The 20,394-nt window shown below is 47.0% G+C and overlaps 2 protein-coding genes across 5 annotated transcripts; both read right to left on the minus strand.

The window, feature by feature from the left end:
• Positions 1-392: 392 nt before the first annotated feature.
• On the minus strand, positions 393-11,918 carry FOXRED2 (FAD dependent oxidoreductase domain containing 2). 2 transcript variants are annotated; one of them, XM_026076944.1, is made up of 10 exons: positions 11,725-11,918; positions 10,336-10,872; positions 8,171-8,422; positions 7,133-7,402; positions 6,208-6,374; positions 5,370-5,535; positions 4,599-4,840; positions 3,517-3,687; positions 2,888-2,972; positions 2,521-2,758 (listed from the first exon to the last, which is right to left on the minus strand). In XM_026076944.1, exons 2-10 carry the CDS (start codon positions 10,848-10,850, stop codon positions 2,614-2,616), a joined length of 2,013 nt encoding a protein of 670 aa, XP_025932729.1. In that variant the 5' UTR covers positions 10,851-10,872; positions 11,725-11,918; the 3' UTR covers positions 2,521-2,613. The 2 variants fall into 2 exon arrangements, with proteins under 2 accessions (XP_025932728.1, XP_025932729.1); XM_026076943.1 differs by lacking the exon at positions 2,888-2,972 and having other exon boundaries at positions 393-2,758.
• Positions 11,919-12,399: 481 nt separating this feature from the next.
• EIF3D (eukaryotic translation initiation factor 3 subunit D) lies at positions 12,400-20,191 on the minus strand. 3 transcript variants are annotated; one of them, XM_026076947.1, is made up of 15 exons: positions 19,977-20,191; positions 19,573-19,618; positions 19,054-19,190; positions 18,855-18,940; positions 18,295-18,367; positions 18,052-18,164; positions 17,700-17,832; positions 16,927-17,074; positions 16,589-16,719; positions 16,042-16,127; positions 15,688-15,817; positions 15,064-15,206; positions 13,694-13,974; positions 13,493-13,574; positions 12,400-12,585 (listed from the first exon to the last, which is right to left on the minus strand). In XM_026076947.1, the coding sequence occupies exons 1-14, from the start codon at positions 20,097-20,099 to the stop codon at positions 13,531-13,533; spliced, it is 1,674 nt and encodes a 557-aa protein (XP_025932732.1). In that variant the 5' UTR covers positions 20,100-20,191; the 3' UTR covers positions 12,400-12,585; positions 13,493-13,530. The 3 variants fall into 3 exon arrangements, with proteins under 3 accessions (XP_025932732.1, XP_025932731.1, XP_025932733.1); XM_026076946.1 differs by having other exon boundaries at positions 18,052-18,167; XM_026076948.1 differs by lacking the exon at positions 13,493-13,574 and having other exon boundaries at positions 12,442-12,585; positions 18,052-18,167; positions 19,977-20,180.
• Between the last annotated feature and the right edge of the window lie 203 nt (positions 20,192-20,394).

Raw genomic sequence — 20,394 nt, forward strand, 5'->3', positions numbered from 1 at the left:
GTGACATCTCCCCGCCGCCGATTCCCGACTGGCTAGCGCAATGGTCCTTCAATTCCCTCCACCGGCCTGCGGGGAAAGCGCTGTTTGTGACGCAGGGCAAGACCCTGGGCGTTGATTGGCGGCGGCGCGCGGCGGCCCTTGCCCCTGAGCCCCTCGCACGTGGGCGCGGCGCGGCGGGGGCGGCGCAGGGCTCATGTCGTGGTTGAACAACAGACTACGCTGCTCTGACTGCTGACTTTTTAAACATTTTTTTAAACTTCATTGGAAGAATATAACCATACAAAACATATTTGTAATACAACGAAATACTACAGGCAGTAATTCACTTCAACATGACATACAATCGAATGAAACGGGGCACCAGTATTCAAGTGCAATCCTGCTCCGACAAGTGACTATAAAATGGCGTTGTTTATTGCTCCTCTGTGACATCTGTAACCAGAATGGCCATTCAGTACAATGCAGTATGGAGCCACCGCTCCTGCCCGTGAGCTCCGACAGGTGTCGGGATCACCAGGAACAAATGGGAACTGTGAGGTTTCATCAACTATGCACGAATCAGAAGGACTCGCGTCCCTGCTCCCGGGGATCCACTGGCACTACAGAAGTGAGTGGAGCAGGACCTCCAACACTGAACTCACCAGCTTCAACCCTGGGAGACATACACGGGGCACACTGGAAGAGTAAGTGGGTGCCGTTTTTTAGACAGTCGCTTTCTAAGCAGAATCACAATCTAAGGCAACACATATACTGTGAATTTACAGTCTTCAGATCTCTTGCGGGAATTTGAGGATGGAAGAGAAAACATTTTGAGAAGGTGTGTGTGTGTATGTACAAGTGGGCTGCTCTTGATGTCAGCACATACAGGGAATGAAACAGGCTCTAGGTGACAGCCAGTCAACCTGATTCAGTCACAGGCTCTTGTCCTCTCCTGGATGATCCCCAGATAGAAAGCCCATGGTGCTAAAGATGCAGCAAATAGCAGCACCAGCTGAACAGCTAGAGGCCGTGAGAGCCATTCCCTGGGGCAGCCTTGGAGCTGTAGTAATGGAATGTAAAGTCTGTGGAGTGACGCTGATCTACACCAACTGAGAACATGATATTTTTTCTTACCAGCATGCTAAGAGCTGCATACCAACACATAAGATCTCTTGGTAGCAGTAGCATCACCAGCATGGTCCAGTACTCCAAAATAGGAGCAAGAACCCCTTTGTCATGTCACTCACCTCTGTTCCCCAGCCTCTCCAAACATGAAGCAGAAGAGGTATATGAACTGGGGTTTCACAGAAACAGCAGCCAAATTTGAAGAATCGTGAATTTTAGGTACATTAAGGTATAGCCTCTGCCCAGTCTAGGGTATAAGGAAGCACAAGCGCAAAGGGGTATTCTTTTATGTGCTAAGGGGTTGGAGCATGTGTGTGTGGGGTAAGAGCCTATTCCCTCTTGCCCCTCCTCTATTCCTAGAAATCACAGGGACATTGTAAGGTTGAGCTCAAAACTGCTCTTGGTTTACAACTGCAAGGCCTTGGGAAGAATCACCAGGGAGTGACAGACAGGTACATATGGCTGACAAAGAGGGAGCAATAAAGTGCAGACAACTTACCAGTCAACACTTGTAAGAGCTCAAGGTGACTGGAGGGGAAAAAAAGTAATAGAGGATGAGCTTTTTAATGACATCAAAACCCACCTGAAACTTTCTTGATGGGACATAGTGCAAACAGGAGAAATATTGATCATGCTTTATAAAACACAGGCGCTATCACTTCAGGTTGTTTGGTGTGGGAGAAGAGAAATGTTTGGACAGCAGGGCCAATCTCAGTACAACTCTCACTATGTCCTAGGCATTCTAGGCAAGCTGCTTGTCCTCTGTGGAGGGAAAGGTACCTTGCAGTCCTCTCTGGGAAATGACAAATTATCCTTCCTACACTCTAACTAAAAAATACCATCTCTCTCCACTCAAGCTGCACAACTGCCCTCATTCAAATGCTGGAAAAATCTTGCTTGTGAAGTTTGCCTAGAGTACTGCTTCTGGATTCAGCACACAAGCAAATCTTCAAGTACGCATGGCATACAGTATCCAGTAATCAGAGAGTCTGCAACGGCCTACCGCAGAATGTAAGCATGTCACCTCAGAAGAGGAACATGACATTTTAAGTTTTCTGAGCATTCTTGCACTCTCTTCTTGAACACTTGGCCATTGCTGCAGATATTGGTCTGCGAGATAAAAACAAACACTGTCTTCAGGCAACTTTGAACTCTGCAAGTACAAAGCAGAAGTCTCAGCATCACTGGATTTCAGCTCCTGACTTATCCTCCAGAGCACGTTGGTCCTCTTTGTAACAGCAAGATCTTAGCAGGTCTTTGGCAATTCACGATCAATGGAAGGGATGGGCATGAAAAAGGTACATGGAAAAGGGAAGAGTCCTGCTGTGGATCTCTGTTACAATATTGTCACAACAGCACCTATGGATTTCAGTGTGGAGTGAGAAAGGTTAAAGTTCATCCTTGGCATTAACAAGATGCTGCAGCGGAGGAACTGGCATTGCGTGATCTCTTAGCAACTGGTCCTGTGACCCCTCAGGGCTGCCAAGGAGTCTGTCACCTGTAAGGTCTTCACCAGTGTAATCCTCCAGCAGGCCAGCATCTACTGCATGGCGCTGGAGTCTCTTGCTCCCCACAAGCCCTTGCATTCTTACATATCCCTGCTGACAGAAGGGGGGCAGCTTCTGACGGGTGAAGGCAAACAGGAAACAGGATTCTGTAGGAGGAAGGACCAAAAATCAGACTCAGCAGAGATACCCTATAGAGAACAATTCCTATGAATGCTTGAGAATGCATTCAGAACAAAAGGGAGGGAGGATCAGGGAAGGTGACAGGAGTCTCCCACCTGGCACCCTGCCCTGGATGGCAGCAGAGTAACCAACTTGATACTGCAGAGCTTGAGAGATGTAGGATGGCATCTCTAGCCTGCACTTTGAGAGAAAAAGGAGCTGGATTTGAGTTTTTAGCCCTTTGTCATCTTCTTGGTAGCCCAAAATTGCTTCCCTCTGGGTGCCAAATGGGATTCCTGCATTAGGTTCCCAGAGCAGTTCTCCAGCATAATATCCCAGCACTCCCACTCCCACTCAGCAGCATGAAAACAATCCCATCAGCAATATGTGAAAACAGAACTGGTACCCGACAGCACAAAGGAACATTCAGGTAATGGAAGAGGAGGTAAAACTGCAGCTAGAAAAGGGATTGAATTGAACCTCATATAGCTTTCCCTAAAACAGGGTGTGCTGCAGGCAGTCGCTTTCTTTCTGGTGGTGACCAAGAGCACAAGCTATTTGGGAACATACACACACACCAGCACTTCTCACTGTCTGGGGAGCACACCAAAGAGGTGGGACTGACTGGGAGATCACTAGCTCATCACAGAGAGATCTCAGCTATTTGCAGCAGAGATTGCTCCTGTTGCACATCCCTCGCATCCCTCCTCTTCCTGCTGCCACCTCCACTCATTGCTCAAATTACCTGCAAAGAAATTGCGCAGGTCAGTGCCGAGGCAGTTCTCCAGAAAACGTCTCAGTGGCAGGATGTGAGCATTCGGGGCCGTCCAGTCTGTCAGAAAATCCTCCACAATGTGATGGATGGCATCTGGGCGGGGAAGAGACCAGTTGGGGGGGCGAAGTCTCATCTCCTGCTCTGCCAAGAGAACATTAAAGGAATCTCTCAGAATCAAAATGGCATTAAAAAAGGCTTGGGGAGAGGAAAGCAGCAATGACAGCTGTTCCAGCTTTTGTCTTAGCCTTCTAATCCCTACCTTACTTTCATTTGCAATACCCTTTGCTAGTTCCGTTCTGAACAGCCCTGCCACTCTACAGCTGGCCCTTATCCCTCCCTGACTGCAGCACTTCCTGTCATTTCAGTTTTGTACCTTCAGCCTGGTTCCCTCTGGTTAGGGACTGCCAGTCAAGCTGAACTGTGTGTAAGCTTTAATGCTACTACTCATCACACTGCTCTCTGAGCAAGTCAGGTCAGAGCCTGACCCTATGTTTCTGAAGATGAAGTTTCAGCACACTCATTGCCCCAGGAAGTTTATTCTGAGTGTGTTTGTTTGCTGGAGGTAACATTCATCTTCAAACTCTTGCCTTTGGCTGCCTCCATCACTACATGACCCCTCAGACCTGGGCAGGCCACAGAGAGCAGCTTCCTTTTGGCAATGACACTGAACACCCCAGCCATGACTGCCAGGACTCTGTAATACACATGCTTTGCAGGGTGCCAGGCAAATGGAAGTAATGTTCATCACTGCCTCATGACTCTGGAGTCTTTTGGGGTATGGAGAAGTTCCCAGCACCCTTGTTTGTCTCTCTTCTCAAATGTGAGGTCTCTAGTCCTACTACTCCATTTCTGTATGACTGATGGGAACTTCTTACCATTTTCCAGCTTTTTCTTTAGCTCATGCAGTGATGTCACAGAGGATGGACATGAAGAAAGTGGAGAAGGAAGGTGTGCAATGCATTTGCGTACCCCCTCTTTGGCCCTGAAGTATCTTCAGCCCTCTTGATTTTGCTCATATCAGATAATTAGCAAACAGAGGCTGGAGAACTTACCTGTTGGGAGGCATTTGTAATAGTAAATAACAGGGTGCAGAAAGTTGGACTGCCAGGCATGCTGTGCCTCCCCTACAGCTCGGTTGTAGTAGAAGACGTCTTTATCGGCCCCAGAGAAATTTCTCCCGTACTCCATAATGATGACAAACAGTCCACTGGGAGCTTTTCTCCCTGTCTGTGCTTCCAGCTCAGCCAGGACTCCAACTGGGTATTCTTCGAGGTATTCAAATGCTGTAGCATTCCTAAGAGTTGCAACCACACCTGTGAGACTTTTCTGTCTGTAAGACTGAGAAAAACTAACTGTGATCCAGCACTCCCTCAGCTGACAGAGGCTAGGGCCAAAAAGCCATCAGATGATAATGATTTTTTGTCATTACAGACCTGTGCTGGACTTGATGCAGCTCTTACAAAAGCTGCATATACTATTACAAGACTCCATTATATTCCCAGACCATTTCCCAGATATCTCTCTACATTAGCACAGCTTAGGGAAAGCTTTTCCCTGGGGACAGTGAAAGGGTACTACACCTCTGAGCCTAGCAGGAAGTTCTGGACCATTTCAGTCATTTAGGAGAGGGAAGTAATTGGCAGAATGGGATTTGGCGACATCAGTTGGGGCAGTGGTACAGGGTTTGAGGTGGCTACCGACATGATGCTGATGTCCCTAGACAGCAATGGAACAATTTGTATGTGGCACCGTGGGAAATAATGGTAAAGAAAAGGAATTAAATGATGGAGTGCAGTGCTGGGAATAATTACTCACTTACTCACTCTCTCAGCAGTATGATGTCAGCCAGGACACTGAACATCTGGTAGAGGCCTGAGGCCTCATTCACCCGCTTGATGATGGAATTGGTCAGCTGTGTAATAGGGTAGACTGTGGATGGCCAGGGGACACTGTGGTGACGGTTTTCCAATAGGTGGTGGACTGCACGAGCTAAGACATTGAGAGAAACAAAGGCATCTTATTTAAAAATCCAGGCTTACACTTTTAAGAAACCTGATCACTCCACTGTGACACACACAGATACTGGCAGGACACAATAAATAAGCTTCACAGTTCAGCTGTGCTCAGAATCTCACACTCAGATCACTGCTAATTGTAGTAGAGAGGCCCTCAGAAAGCTGAGGCAATACTAAGTGGTTGGGAAGGGGGAGAGGGGTCTTCATCGATATTTCATTACTTCTGGGCAGCCCTTTAATGAAAAGGATGGGCACATACACACAAACACACAAATTCTCTCTACTGCCCAAGCTGCTAGGTTTTAACTCCACAGAACAGACCTCTCACCCACAGCATGTCACGAGGCAGAGCATCTGGCTGACAGAAATGTATTATGTTACATAAATAGGAGACAATGGGCAAGAGAGACGCAAGACAAAACAAAGACAGACAACTAAAGACTTCAGATATGACCCCAAATCACTTCCATGGCCTCTCCTCCACTTCAGACCTTGCTATGCAGCTGTAACTTGGCTGTGTGTTATTATTCTCGCTGCTAGCACCAGATTAAGGGCGATCTCTTTCCAGCAGTAAGCCATGAATTTTTCCTTTGAAGTCTAGAGCTGAACCCCAATCTCTGCCCTTTCTGTACACCCCATTACTCACTTGTATACCGGAATCCATGGATGAAGCCCCCAGCAGATTTTCTAAAGTCAACAGAGTGGCTAGCAGTGCCAAGAACAAAGAGCCCCCGAGTGCCTCTAGACTCATAACTGGGTTTGATCTGAGGATACTTCTTTTTATTCCCTTTTCCTGGCATCAGTCTAAGGGATCTAATGTGCAAAAGAGAAAAGCAGGCTGTCAGGAGGGAGAGGGATAGAAAAATAAATCATTTCTGATGAGACACAAGTTAAACTGTAGTCACTTTGAAAGATGTGTACAGAACTTCATGTCTCCACTGGGTTCAGTGGGATTTATTACTTTCCCTAGCACTTGAAGTCAACACGTATCTTCCAGAAGCCAAGTGTGCTCATTTCAAGATAGTTCTGGACAAGATCAAATTACAGTCTTAGCCACTGACAGTGAATTTTAGAAGAGAGCAGAACTAGCAGAACTAGCAGAACTAGCAATAGCATTTTCAGCTGTAGGAGACAAACTAAGATGGAGTGAAGAGTGCATCGTCAGGGACAAAAAGCAGACAAAACCTTTTGTACTGATCCGCATCCATACCATCCTCATTCAAAAAACAGCTAACCACTTCCATGTGATCTGGGGAGTCAAGATCTTCAGTTCTAAAGGCACAAGCCTTTTCTGTATGAGCCAAGTCCCAACAACACCATTTGCTCAGTCCTACAGCCTGTCTGTCAGAGGACAGAGGCACACATGTTCCCACTGGGACATGGACGTAGCTGCAGGGTGAACAAAGGACTGTGCAGCACCAGGTGACTCAGAGCACATGGGGGACCAGGTAGTACTGCCAGGATAGGAACCATGAGCACCCTGCCTGCCCTTCCCATTCCTCTCTGGTAGGGCCTTTCATAGTCTATTGCTATAGATACCTCCTTCCCTGTAGATACTGTTTTTTCCTCACCTGTTGTATATAGAGAAGTCAAATTTCCAGCCCAGACAGCGAATGACACGGTCATAAGGTGCACGGGTGGCAAAATTATCCAGTTCGTCCTGCGGGAGGGTGATGGAGTCAATGCCTGCGCTGGTGTTCCTGTTCTCCAGGTAGAACCGGAGCGTGATGTGCAACTTCCCTTTCTTGTCCTTGACAATAGCCAGATCTTCTAGGTCGCCCTCCAAAAGCCCATCAAGAGATTTCAGCTGGTATGTATCCAGCAGGCCATTGTTAATTGCTCTACGAATGAAGGGGAATGTAAGAAGCGCTACAAGAAGGGAGAAGAGGTGGGATCCAGGGTTCATCCCAGCTCCTGGAGACTGGACAAGTTTACCCAGGATCCCACACTCCTCTTCAGTGTAAAAGTTATCCCTAGTGCCTCAGGGCTAATGGGAACAGCGCTGGTAACATACGCGGACAGGCAGTGCTAGGCACCACTCCTGTAACTCATCAGGGTCGTCCCCTGTGCACCTAGCAGAAATAAAAGGGGAGCCCAACCTCTTATCTGGCCCCATTCTTGAACAGTCATTAATGCATTAATTTTCACAGCATTCCTGCAAGGTGCAGGAATGCTATTAGCTTCATCTGAAAGATGGGGCAGAGAAGCACAGAGAGCCTAAGTAGTGTGCTCACCGTCACCTAGGAAGTCTGTGGCAGAGCAAGTAGCCAGATGTGGATCTGCTGACCCCAGACTTGTACCCTGATCACTGTGCTGCCCTTGCAAAGGAACAACTTGGGAGCTAGCACTTTTTATGATACACTTCTGCGGGAACATCTCTGTGTTTCACACAGACCAGTGAAGAGCTCTCAGAAAGTTCCTATGTGCAGCACCTGCAAACCTGGACTGGTACTAAACCAAGGACCTAAACATAAAAGGCCTCGTGTTTCCTTAGTGACACCCAGAACCACAGTGCCTGGTGTGCCAGTCCAACTAGTCTCCTGGGCAAGAAGTGATTCTCCTTTGTTAATACTCCAGCTGCATTAAAAAGAGGAAGAACAGTTTCCTACCTCAGGTCTCCAACGTAGTGGGTGGCCCAAGAGAGACGAACACGGGATCGGCTCACCATGTGGATAAAATTAGTGACGCCCAGAATGTTCTCTGCTGTCTCAAAGGCAGAGTTCCCTCGGCCCAGGATCAGCACAGTTTGGCCAGCAAAATCCTCTGGATTGATGGACACAGTCTCATAACCCTCTACATATTCTGAGCCAGGAAAGTTTACCACGTTGGGGACCCACGTACCAGTGGCTACCAACAAAGAGCTGCAAAACCACAGATAGCATTAGGGCATACAGGAATCAGACCATCTTTCCATCTCATCACTCCTCCCTCCTCCCATTGCAAAAGACCATTGTAATGTGCCACCTCCAGCCACAGTGAATCAGCTGCTTAGTGCAATTGGTGCTCTGGTTTGGACAGAAACCTCTCCCCAGCTTCAGTTAATGACCTACTCCTATTTTCCCTATCACTAAGCCAATGAAGACTAGTAATGTAATTTTAGCAAAAGTCCATGCATAGGCTGCGCATATAATCTCCACTCTTTTCCTAAGTCTCCCTTAGTTGTTTGTAAATGTGCATGTATTGCTCATACATACTCACGGACAATATATATTACAATACCAACATGTTTCATAGGTTGATTATATGCTGCATAAAAAATTACTTCGATTTAAAATTTGCATTGCCTTTTAGTAGTGGAACACAAGTAATTTTAAAGTAGGATAGAAAATGGTTTCAGTATTTTAAAACTTAAGTACTACTCATAAAATATATGTTATCAGAATTAATACTAATCACTAACACTAAAAGTATGGTAATCTTTTTAATATCTCACTGTAGGAACTTCTATGTAAATTTTAGGGGAATTTTTATGACATAGAAGGAAATATCAGCTCAGGCTAGCAGCACTGTCTACTGTTCCAGCCTCGTTCATACAGCTCCTGAGAGTAACTCATTCATGATGTGTGGAGTCCCATATTACATGTCTGTCCTTCCATGCTTGCCAGCCAGTGTACCTCCAAGTGACAGCCAGCATGACCTGCTGTTCTAGATCTGAGATTCTCACAAGAATTGAGAAATATATTCCATATGCTCACATATGGAATATGTGAGCTCACATAGAAGCTCCATATGCTTCTAGATTATTTATAACAATGTAATTCAGTAGCAGTACAGGATATGCATGTGCGGAGTATGACAAGAGGAAGGGTAATTCAGAGATCTGTCCTGCAAGTAACCTCGACTGTGTTTTCTCATAGTCTGCTCCCTCTTTCACAACAGCCCCCCTTTTCCCTGATTCCCTTCTGTCTCTCCTGCTCGTTCCATGCTACCAAAGAGCTTGAGCTTGCTGGGGCATATTTTAAATACTGATTTTTTTAAACACATGTGGGTTAACTGAGGTGGGCTGTCACTGTACTGATTGACACATTTTACTGTGAGGGCTACAGAGCCCAGAGAGGCTGTGGAGTCTCCTTCTCTGGAAATATTCAAAAACCGCCTGGATATGATCCTGTGCAACATGCTCTAGGTGACCCTGCTTGTGCAGGGGGGGTTGGACTCAGACAATCTCCAGAGGTCCTTTCCAACCTCAGCCATTCTGTGATTCTGTGTGATTCTGTGACACAAGTTTGTAATAAAGGCAGTAGTGGCTAAGGCGAGTACAGCTGAGTTATTTTTTCACTGAAAGCAAGTATCTTGTGATAGAAGAAGCGATTTCAAGCTTACATATACGGCATGGAAATTTTGGTGGTGAAAACCACAGGCAGCGAGACAGGTCTGTGAGCTGTGGAATGCGAGGTGCTACCACAGACCGAACCAGCTGCAGTTCAGCAATGCAGACTTCTCCTCTGACAGCTCCTTATTGCTCATGAAAGGCAACACTTTCCCAGGAGCAGTTTTTTTACCCATCTGCCCCACTGATCATTGCAAAATTTTTTTGCCAGGATGGCAGATAAACCTTTGTACAGCTCTGAAAGGCTATGAAATCTCCATCCTTGGAGATATTCAAACCTTGACTGGACAAGGCTCTGAGCAACCTGATGTAGTTGGCCCTGCTTTGAGCAAGAGAACAAAATGACCTTTACGGGTTTTTTTCCAACCTAATTGATTCTGTGATTCTGTGACTCTAAATACACTCGTGGAGAGCTGTACAGATAGTCCTCAGTTTGCCCGTTACCTGCATTTGTAGTTCTGTCTGTTCTGGTCCATCAGGATGAAGTAGTGGCCGTTCCAGGCCTGCTGATCTCTGTCTAGCGTGACGTGGACAATGGCCGTGTTGTACTGGACCTGCAGCTTCAGCAGGGAAGCAAAGTCTTCCAGATAGCGCACCATCGTGTCGGCGTCGGGGAAGAAGTCGTGGGAGTAGTGTCGGAAAAGCAGCCGGTGGTCGTGGCTGAGGAGCGAGTTCCAGTCGTGGCGAAGGTTGAACTCGCTGTTGGATTTGCCCGTATATTGCTTATTGATGCTGATGAGCTTGCGATGGCGAGGATACAGGGTGAAGAAGCTGCCGGGAGCGTGGCTGCGCTCGAAGACTACGTAGTCCCTGCCGGCTTGCTGGAGGAAATAGGCTATCTGCAAGCCTGACGGGCCAGCCCCGATGACGCAGTAGTCGTGGTAGAGAAAAGCAGTGGTGCAGACAGCGCCTGTGCACAAGGTGAGCCTCAGGAGCGTCCCCCAAACTGCCCGGGCCATGGCGGGAATGGCAAAGCCAGCTCTGTTGGAGAAAACCCCAGAGGCGAGTCACTGGGGGCAGGAACTGCTCCAGCACCCAGCTCCCCCTGCGCAGGGTCCCAGCAGCACCTGGCATGTGACTGGCAGTGCCTGGCCCCATCCCCATCCCCATCCCCATTCCCATTCCCATTCCCATTCCAGGGGCACCGCTGCCCTCACAGCCTTGCCCCACCAGGAGAGCACTGCTGATGGGAGGAGGCAAGGCCCCAGGGCACCAGGAGCAGGGCCTGGCCCCTCTCCCTGCCAGCCAATGGCAAAGAGGGTCTGGATTCTCCAGCCAATGGGTGGCACCACACCACAACCCCCTTCTCCCTGCCAACCAATGGGAAATGGGCCTGGCTGCCCCAACCAATGAGTGGTGTTGCATGATGACCCCACCCCCCCTCTCCTGCCCCCCAATTCCATGTCAGCCAATGGCTAAAAGGAGCCTGGGTCTTCCAGCCAATGGGCACACTGAGCCCCCTGCTGCCCCAGCCAACAGCAAATGGAGTGTGAATGCTGGAGTCAGTGGGTGAAGCCCCTCCTTAGCCCCCTTGCTTCACTGCAGCCAACGGGAAAGAGGGAGCAGCTGTCTCCAGCTAATGGGGTGCAAGCTCCTCATTTCCCCCACTCCCTGTCAGCCAATGGGAAAAGAAGGCACTAGCTGGCCCGCCAATAGGGAGGAGGGGCCCCCTGTGCTCTCCACCCCTTCCCATTGGGGGAGAACGCACATTGCCCTCCCTCCCCAGCCAATGGGAACAGGGCTTGGCCCCAACGACCCCCCCCCCACCTCCGCCCAATAGAGACAGGGGCGTGGCCGGCGCCCGCGAGCGCCGCACGTGATGTAGTGACGCACCTGGCGCGCCGGGCCGCCGCGAATCGATCAGGCCGGTCCCATCAGCAACCACACCTGCACCATAGAGTTCCGGCCGCTCCGGTCCTCCTCCACCGGGCAGAGCGTACGCCACCAACGAGCGAGAGGTGGTCAGAACGCCCGCCCGCCCTCCGCGGGAGGCGCACGCCCCGCCAGCAGCCGGACGAGTGCTGCGCCCCTCGCATAACGGCCCCGCCCCCCTCCCAGCCGGGTCACATGACGCCGCAGCCGCTTCCCACCGCCGGCTGCGTGGCGCCGCCGCACGCGTATCACGTGTCCAGAGCGGGGGCACTTAAAGGGCCAGGAGCCCTCCCCCTCCCCTCCAGCGGCACCCGCAGCGGGAAGCACCTCGAGGGAAGAAGCCCCAGATTTTGGCATGCACAGGTACGAAGGGCGGCTTGTGCTGGCTCCAGCTTCAGCAACAAGATTGCCCTTCAAAAAATGAGAGGAAGAAAAAAATCCTTAACTCCCCCTTCTTTACTGCAAGGGAGTATGTGGGAAAAGGGACAGCACAGCTGCCAGACAATACACATAAAGCCAGCCATTCAGTTCATATAATTTCTCTTTTTGTTCCACATGGTTATTTTCACTCCAAAATTTCCCATTATGTTCCTTTCATTCTTTCACAGTAAATTTCATCATAGAACACAGAACACATTTTAACAGAACAAAGTAACTTTATTCTGTTTTTCTTTTTTCTTTTTTTTTTCCTTCCAGATCTCCAGAACAGCATGGTGCAAAGATTGACCCATGATCCCACCCATCAACAGCACAGGAGAGGGATGACTGTCTGGGTCACATTGCAACCCCCATTATCCAACCACAGGGTTCAGCTCTCTTCCTCTGAAAAAGAGAAGAAGAACAATAATGGAACAAGTGCAGCTGGGAGAGAAGAGAAAAAACACCTCTCCCTCTCACCCTCTTCCTTTGCTCAAGAAAATGCCACAGAGAACAAGAACAAAAAGAGAAGTCAGACATTTAAAGGCAAGTCATCCCCCCTCAACTTGCCTGGCCTCCTCAGCCAGTGCAAAGCTGTTTATTAGTCAAGGCCACATACATGTAATTTGGAGTTAGGCAATTTACATTCTTGAGCAAATTATGCAGCAACTTTAAAATTTCCATAATAAAAAGGAATAGCTAGCCTAACTTTACAGTGCGCACACACACACACACACACACACACACAAAAAAGTAAGGTATTTTTCCACATCACAGGAGCAAGAGTTCCAAGCCAAATGGCTTCCCACAGTGAACAGAAAGCACCTAAACTGCATATACCAGGCATCATAAATTGTTTTAGACAAAGGGCAAGATAGCAGCTGTCCAGTTAGACATTAGGACTTCTCCTCCCAAACTCTCAGGCTTTCAGACTAGGGATCCCCCAACTTCTTGATATTCACTTAAAAGAAACATTCATTGAATTGTCTCACTCATGGTAAGTAGTAGCACATTTTTAATGCTTTTTTTTTGGTATTCATTCCCATTTCTAGAACTGTAGTAAAAAATATCCTGATGTCAGCAGCAGTCAGCATCCACTACTGACTGAAATTAATGAGCACCACACATCAAATCCTGGCAACATTTAAAGAAGCACTCCTTGGCAAGTTCCATTTTCCTAGTCAGTGCTCTGGACCTGTCCCTTCTCCCCACCCCCTTAAAAGAAAGAAAGAAAAAAAACAAAACAAAAACAGTCCTTAGTACCCAYACAGAGGCACAACATCTGTACTAACTCTCAGCTCTTTTTACTTACCTTCTTGGTCCTTCCACTTTAGTATTTTCTGAATGTCATTAACATACATCATCTCCATCACTAACTTGACAGATGTGTGGCCCTGAGGACATTCATTATACTAGTCAGATCTAATCCTTAGATCTAATTTTAACCTTATATTACCCTTTTCATCCAGATCAGTCAAATCACTGGAAAGTAACTATCAAGCACACTACAAACCTTCCTCTTCCTCCTCTTCCTCTTCATCTTCCTCATCTTCATCAGAGCTGAAGGTGCCATCAGGCAAGCTGTAGATACGGATCACTTGCTTGTTGGGGTCTTTGAGGATGAGGTACTTTCCCTCATCTAGTTTCATGCAGATGTCAATGACACATCGCAGGATGCCCCAGGCATTCTCTATACTCAGATTAATCTGGCTGGCAAACTCATTTGGCTTGAACTGCTGCGTGCCCAGGATCACATGTCGGGCAGAGTCCTTCACATGGTAACGAGATACATACCTAGCAGGACAAGAAAGCAAAGGAATATTAGGAGACTCAGCCCATCCAATGTAAGAACACCACCAAGAGAAGCAGTGTGATTATTTCTGCGTTGAGCAGCAAGAACCATCCTTACACTGCAATACTGAAACCTGACAGGATCTCCTGGCTACAAGCTGTTTCCACGTCTGTCAGTAATGTACCTGAAATCCTTCCACTACCTCAGATCAGAAGACAGAAGAATTAGTTCCACAAATAAAAATTTTGCAGTAGCATGATTAGCAGGGAGTTTGGACTCAACAGATGCAACTGAATCAGTCCCATATCACAAGGATGGAATCCAGAAGAACTGCAGAGCCACCAGAATTGAATTAGCAAATGCTTCTCACTAGCCCCAACCAAAAATAAATAAATAAATGTATATAAAAAAAACATGTATTGCAGTAACAATCTGGTAACACTTCAACAGAGGCAAAATAAACAGTGCAGCAGCCACTTCATCTGTTTTGATATCTACCAATGAGTCCTAGCTAAGGCACTCACATCTGCTCTGTGCTGGTGCTGTGCAAAGGAACCACAGAAAATCTACTCTGACTGAGACACCTGGGAAACTGCATGCCTGGAAGAAGCTAGCACACAAAGCAGCTCATTCAGGCCATCAATAATGGGACACAGACTCACTGATTCTAAGCTGACAGTTCAAAATTGGTGGAAGGGAGGTACTGCCACAGCTCAATTTCTCAGTAATGATGCACTAAGGATCTCAATCAAATTCCTGACAGGTAGCACAGTCTTTGGATTTATTTCCCTTGTTGGCAATCTCAGAAGTGAAGAAGTTGTCAAGAACTGCACAGGCCGCCTGCCTCTCACTTGTGTGAGGTCTCTCAAGGTCACTCACAATGGGTGGCACATCAATCAGATGCTGAGGGGAAGCAGCTTACACAAAGGCCAGGGTCACCACTGACAACACTCACTGCAGGCTCTCTCTGCACACTCCAAATGTGAGGCAGTTCTACAATTGCTCACATTCTACAAATGGTTTGACAAATACTGTGTTAAAACAATGGAAAACGCACCCAAAAGATGTTTGTTGTTAAAATCCTGTCTTACCCGAGTTTAAGATATTCTGATCCAGCCAGCAGCGCACAACATGTCCAACGGGCTAATTTGTAGCTGTTGTTTTTCAACTCTGTGGCAATCACGGCTCCTCTCTGAGAATCAAGCTTCTGGCGCCAGTCTACTCCATTGCAATACTGAGAGGAAAATCAAAACCAGGGTCAGTCTAACAAGCCAGAATCAGTCATCTCTTCAGCCATCTTGACATGATGCAGGAAAGTTTTTTGTCTACCCTTTGACAGCATAACAAGAGAATCCAGACAGTAACTTAAATCCCTTGCACAGGGGAAAGGGAGAAATGAGAACAGCATGTATGGCCAACAGACATAGAACTAGTTAGGAAGGGAAAAATCTGAGAGGGAAGAGTTCACGAGGGAAGCATTTGAACAGACTTGCTATTGCAAAAAACACAGGAACAGAAGAGGGTTCCAACCAGCTACCTTGTTTCTGGGGGAGAGACTACCAGCACTGCTTGTCCACCAAAGTTACGTTCCTTTGATGGAACGTAATAACCAAGGGGACACCATCAGATGTTTGTCTCATCTTGCCTGCTATACCTGGTATGTCAGGCAGCAGTGAAGCAGTAAGAGCTAGCTTTGGGATCTTGTTCTTCCTCACCCTGGAATCCCATTCGTTCAGTGTTTTGATGTTGATGAATGACACCTCTCCATTAGCTCCCGTCATCACTCCATCGTGTTCACAGCGGACAATGAGATCTATATCATCTCCCAGCTTCCACCTTCGGTATCTGCAAACAAACACTCCAGTTGGTTATTCCTGACCCTTGCCCTCTTTTAGAGCTATGCAAGTACTCAGCAAAGTTCTTTCACCCTCCATCTGTCCACTGTGAGGAAGTCCAGGCATCCCTCTCACAGTAAAGCTACAGCACTACTACTGACAAGTTTTGCTTGCAAATCACACCAATAGCCTGCACCCTTGCCAAACCTAGGCATCAGAGATAGAGCAATGTACCTGTACGCAACAGAGGCTACTTCATTTTTATCCATGTCATCCTCCACAAAGGGGTTTGGGTTGGGAAACTTGTATTTTTCCTTTCCCTGCAGAGGAAAAAAAAGAAGGGCACATCAGGAAAAAAACAAAGGAACTACCTCTATAAGACAAATGCTCTCTTACAGCAAGAATAACGAATCTCTTTTACATAGAAAGAGCTTAGAAAATTAAGACAGCTAATAAGAAACCTCTTCTCCACCTTAGCCACTTAGCTATAAGCATTATTTCCATTGGCACTTCAGCTTTGCTATGCATACTCAGAAGCCTGCCTGCTTCACCAATGGGAGTGGAATTTCCCATTTGTGAAATAAAGTGAAAAATTTTCTATAAAAAGCACACTGCTGACCCATCCCACCTCTTTCAAAACTCAAACAATATTAGTGTGAAGTATCTTTGTCAAATAAAATGTTTTTGTGCTGAACAAACTGTATTAATAAATCCTTAATAAAATCTCTCCTTGAGACTCTCCAAAACACAGACCCTACTACCCAGGGCTGTTTGACCGTACCATCCTCAGACACTGTTGGGAGAAGTTATGGTTGATGTAGGTAGCCTCCATGGCAAGGTTGCGTGGAGAATTAAATGAGTTGCCCTCTTCCTGTGGTGGTTCATTAGCTGTTTCACTCACTGTCAGTAGGTCTGAGAAAAGAACAAGTCACAAGTGGTTATACCAGAAGAGTAACTATGACTCCTTCAAGGAGCTTCTAGCCCCATGCTGAAACAGATCAATGTTGAAGTTACCCTTCACAGCTAGTAACTGTACTGCAGCAGTCACACTGTTCCAACTATAACCTGGACACTGAGACATAGAATAAATTCAAAAATAAATAAATAAAATAAGCTCACCAAAATCAGAATTGTCCCTCTTGTCAAAGAAGAGCTTGGATCCAACTCTCTGGACAATGATGTCCCAGGAATACACAGAGCGAGTGCAACTCATCAGTGTGGCCAGGATGGCATCTGTGGCAAACACATTTCCTTGGGTCTTTGCCAGCTACAGAAAGGGAAGGAGGAGAAAAGTGTGTTTCAGCAATGTGAACATACATCCTTTCCCTTTCCAACCAAATTCAGTAGTGTTAGCAAACCAGACCGAATTTCTTCCCCCACTCTCAGAAGCAGATTACTAGACAAAGCATGAAGAACTGCCTAGCAACCCAGGTTGACTCCTGCTGCAACAAGGTAAAAGGAAGGTATTACAAGAAGTGAGCTGGCTGAGAAAAGTTCCTCATTGCTGGTAGTGTTGTAAGGAGAAATCTCCAAACTTCTGTCTTCTCCAAGAGCAGAAACTTCAAGAACCAGACCTCTAACCTGGATGTTTCTCTTCCAGTATGGCTCAAGTACTAGTCTGCCTACCTTTCCAGAATTATAGCTTTTCCTTGGCCAATATTCCTAATTTTGCATTAATCTATCTCTGCTTTGGATCTAAGAAAACTAATGGTTACCAGCTAAAGCTCTTTCCTGTAAGCATAGAGATCTGCAGTTTTTCTGCCCATCTCTTTTCTTACTCAGAGACATGTCTCTACTTGCAGACCCTTAAATTTGGTCCAACTGTGACAACAGGCCTTTAACAGCATGCAGTGAGAAACATACTACTGGAGTGTGCAAAATGGTAAACACACCTTTCGGATAACTGGGTCATCAGTAGTAGTGACAGTATGGAAGATGCGCTTAATGCTCCTCAGTAGCTTCTCATTCCTTGTTGTAATGCGGTCAAAGGCTTTATCATAGTATTCCAAGGCTCCACAGCACTCTCTGCAAAGATATGACAAGGCAATATTGATACCCCCATACAACAAATAACATCACCCATAAATACCACAGGATTGAGGTGCCCGTCAGGCTTTCCATTAACACTCCTGCTTTTGTGACTTCAGTGGGAACACCGGGCATGGGCCAGGAGGCCCTTGCCCTGCTACTTTCCAAAATCCAGTCAGGTCAGGAAGCAAGCACCCAGCTGTTTCTGAAACTCACATGTCCTGTGGCTCTGACACCTCCAGGTAGCGCATCTTCATCAGTCGAGGGAAGTCCATCTCTTCCTTCACCTCCCAGTCACTGCGAACTTCAACAGAGGAGTCACGAGGCTTCTGCTGTGCAGCGAGAGGGTAGACAGACAAAGAGACAGAGACACAGCACATCAGGATTTGTGAAAGAGAAGTTGCCTCATGAAAGCAGACAGAAAGCTAAACAATCATAGGGGTCAGAAAGCTAGTTTACCTGTGATTTTTGGTCCCATTTCTGCCTCACTCCAAACTGTTTCTGAAACTTCTTCTGTAGACGCAAACGGTCTCTAAAAAGGCAAGTATGTGAAAAGCCATCAAGACAAGTTCTAGATTCCTAGATGCCACAACCACTCCTACATTTCCAATTTACCAAAGGAACAATGCCTTTAGGCACCAAGCCACTGAAACATTTGCTGTTGATCAAAATGCCTGAAGCATTACAAGCTCTGCTCTTTACTTTGAGCAGTTCTTTAAATATTTTCTCCTCTGAAGACTACAATACAGCTTCCAAAAAGGGTATATTCCATTTTAAATTACCGTAGTCATTTTCTGAACTGGATTTAGAAACTCTCCTAAATTCTTAAGTAGCTGTTTGAAACCCATGCTTATAACTACAAGTGACTTCAGCAAAACACTGGACTTGAAAGTATCTTGAAGTTCTTCTTTGGTGACTGTTAGCTCTAGTGGTTTCTATCGCAGTAACTTAACCAATTTATCAAAAGCTTGTTGACACACTTTGTACAAGTACAGTATATTCATATCTGAGGCACTCACCTCTCCTTCTGCTTGGCACTCTTTGGCAGCGTCTGCATACTGAACTGCAGCATGTTCCGACGGTCCTTGTCTCTCCGAAGGTTCCTCTGTGAAAAGGGGACAGGGGAAGGAGGAAAAAAAAAAAAAAGACATTTCAGTTATAAAAATTATTGTCTACCACTCAAGCTCTCCTTCGGGAGTTTCAGAAAACAGGTGTTACCTGTGCAAATCGCATACGATTCCTCTGGTATGCGGTTTTCTGTGTTCGTGCCGTATCCACCAACTGGAAGCTAGTCTCATCCTCCTCATGAAAATATGCATATTGGCTTCCTCCACCAAACTGTGAAGAGTACTTGTCTGAAAATAAAACACAGCATCTTGCTACCAAGCTTCCAGGAAAAGATCAGGGGATGGGGGAACAAACCCCTCCAACTGCCTTCCCCCAAGTCTGATGCATGAGTTGGGACTGTCTGCCTTACACCACCACAGTTTCCTCTCCCTCCAAATCTCCAAGAAAAGCACTCATCATGAGGTAGTACAAAATCAGGAGTAAACCCTAAGGACAGGGAGAGCCCTATGGAGCTCTCCCAAGGGCGAGGCACACTTTTGAATATAAGCAGCTCTTGCTGAGGTATGTAGATAACCACTAGAGCTGGTATGAAACACGAGAGCAGGAACGACATTTGAAGTAAACTTTGCACAAAACAAATGACTGGAGCAGTCACCAGACATCACATACTTGTATATCTCTTATCCTGATATGTGGCTCCTGTCCAGTCTGCAACCTAAGGACAAACAAACAGTCAAAATAAGTGAGTAGCAACATGACATTCCCTGCTACTCTGATTTTACATATGCAGGACTTCAAGCAGCAAAAGCAAATATGGTTCTATGCTCCAGAATTAATCCTTTCAGCTCCCACCTCTGCTTGCCAGCCTTACTAATAGTTCACAACTGTGCTAATTAGGATGCACTACAAAGAATGTTTCAAGAACAATAACAGTAATTAGTAAAGAAGTTCTAAAAACAAAACATCAATACGATGCACAGGTGAGATGTAAGAAGGAATACAGGGATCGTTCAGCAGGTTAACACAGAGGCTGCCACCTTCCCTGGCTCCACATTATGGCATGATTTTAATACCTTTCCCAGGCGGTCTCCTTTACTGAAGGGCTGATATGGCATATCCCTGAACTGCTCGGGCACAGCACAAGGGCCCCAGCCAGAGGGGTTGTCCTGGATCACGGGTGTCACAAACTTGGCCATTCTTTAAACCTTCAGGAGGAAGAAAAAAGAAAAAAAGAAAAAGAAAAAAGCAAACAGAAAAGCTCTGTTTTTAAGTGGCGAGCCCTGTCAAGCGCCGTGACACCCGCTGCAGGCCAGGGCTGCGCTACGAACACCGCTGGCCGCGGCCCACCCCCGCTCGAGCAGGGCTCGGTGCCCCGGGAGGGGAAGGACGGGGCCTGCTTCACCGCCCGGGCCCAGCACTGGCCCCGCACGATGCCGCAGGCGGAGCGACGCGGGGAGCCGCGGCCTCGCTCCCGGGGTGGGTACTGGGGGG

This window comes from Apteryx rowi, unplaced genomic scaffold (genome assembly GCF_003343035.1).
Source record: "Apteryx rowi isolate R43461 unplaced genomic scaffold, aptRow1 scaffold_443, whole genome shotgun sequence".
Lineage (NCBI taxonomy): Eukaryota > Metazoa > Chordata > Aves > Apterygiformes > Apterygidae > Apteryx > Apteryx rowi.

Excerpts from the sequence above, each read along its gene's own strand:
- EIF3D (XM_026076946.1), bottom strand. The coding sequence starts at position 20,099 with ATGGCCAAGTTTGTGACACCCGTGATCCAGGACAACCCCTCTGGCTGG. Across the intron at positions 19,191-19,572 it reads TCAGGATAAGAGATATACAA|ACAAGTACTCTTCACAGTTT; the intron begins GTATGTGATGTC and ends TTTTATTTTCAG. Across the intron at positions 13,975-15,063 it reads TCAGAATATCTTAAACTCGG|GTATGTATCTCGTTACCATG; the intron begins GTAAGACAGGAT and ends TTGTCCTGCTAG.
- FOXRED2 (XM_026076943.1), bottom strand. The coding sequence starts at position 10,850 with ATGGCCCGGGCAGTTTGGGGGACGCTCCTGAGGCTCACCTTGTGCACA. Across the intron at positions 7,403-8,170 it reads CACTACGTTGGAGACCTGAG|AGCAATTAACAATGGCCTGC; the intron begins GTAGGAAACTGT and ends CTTCATTCGTAG. Across the intron at positions 5,536-6,207 it reads CCATGGATTCCGGTATACAA|CTCGTGCAGTCCACCACCTA; the intron begins GTGAGTAATGGG and ends TCAATGTCTTAG.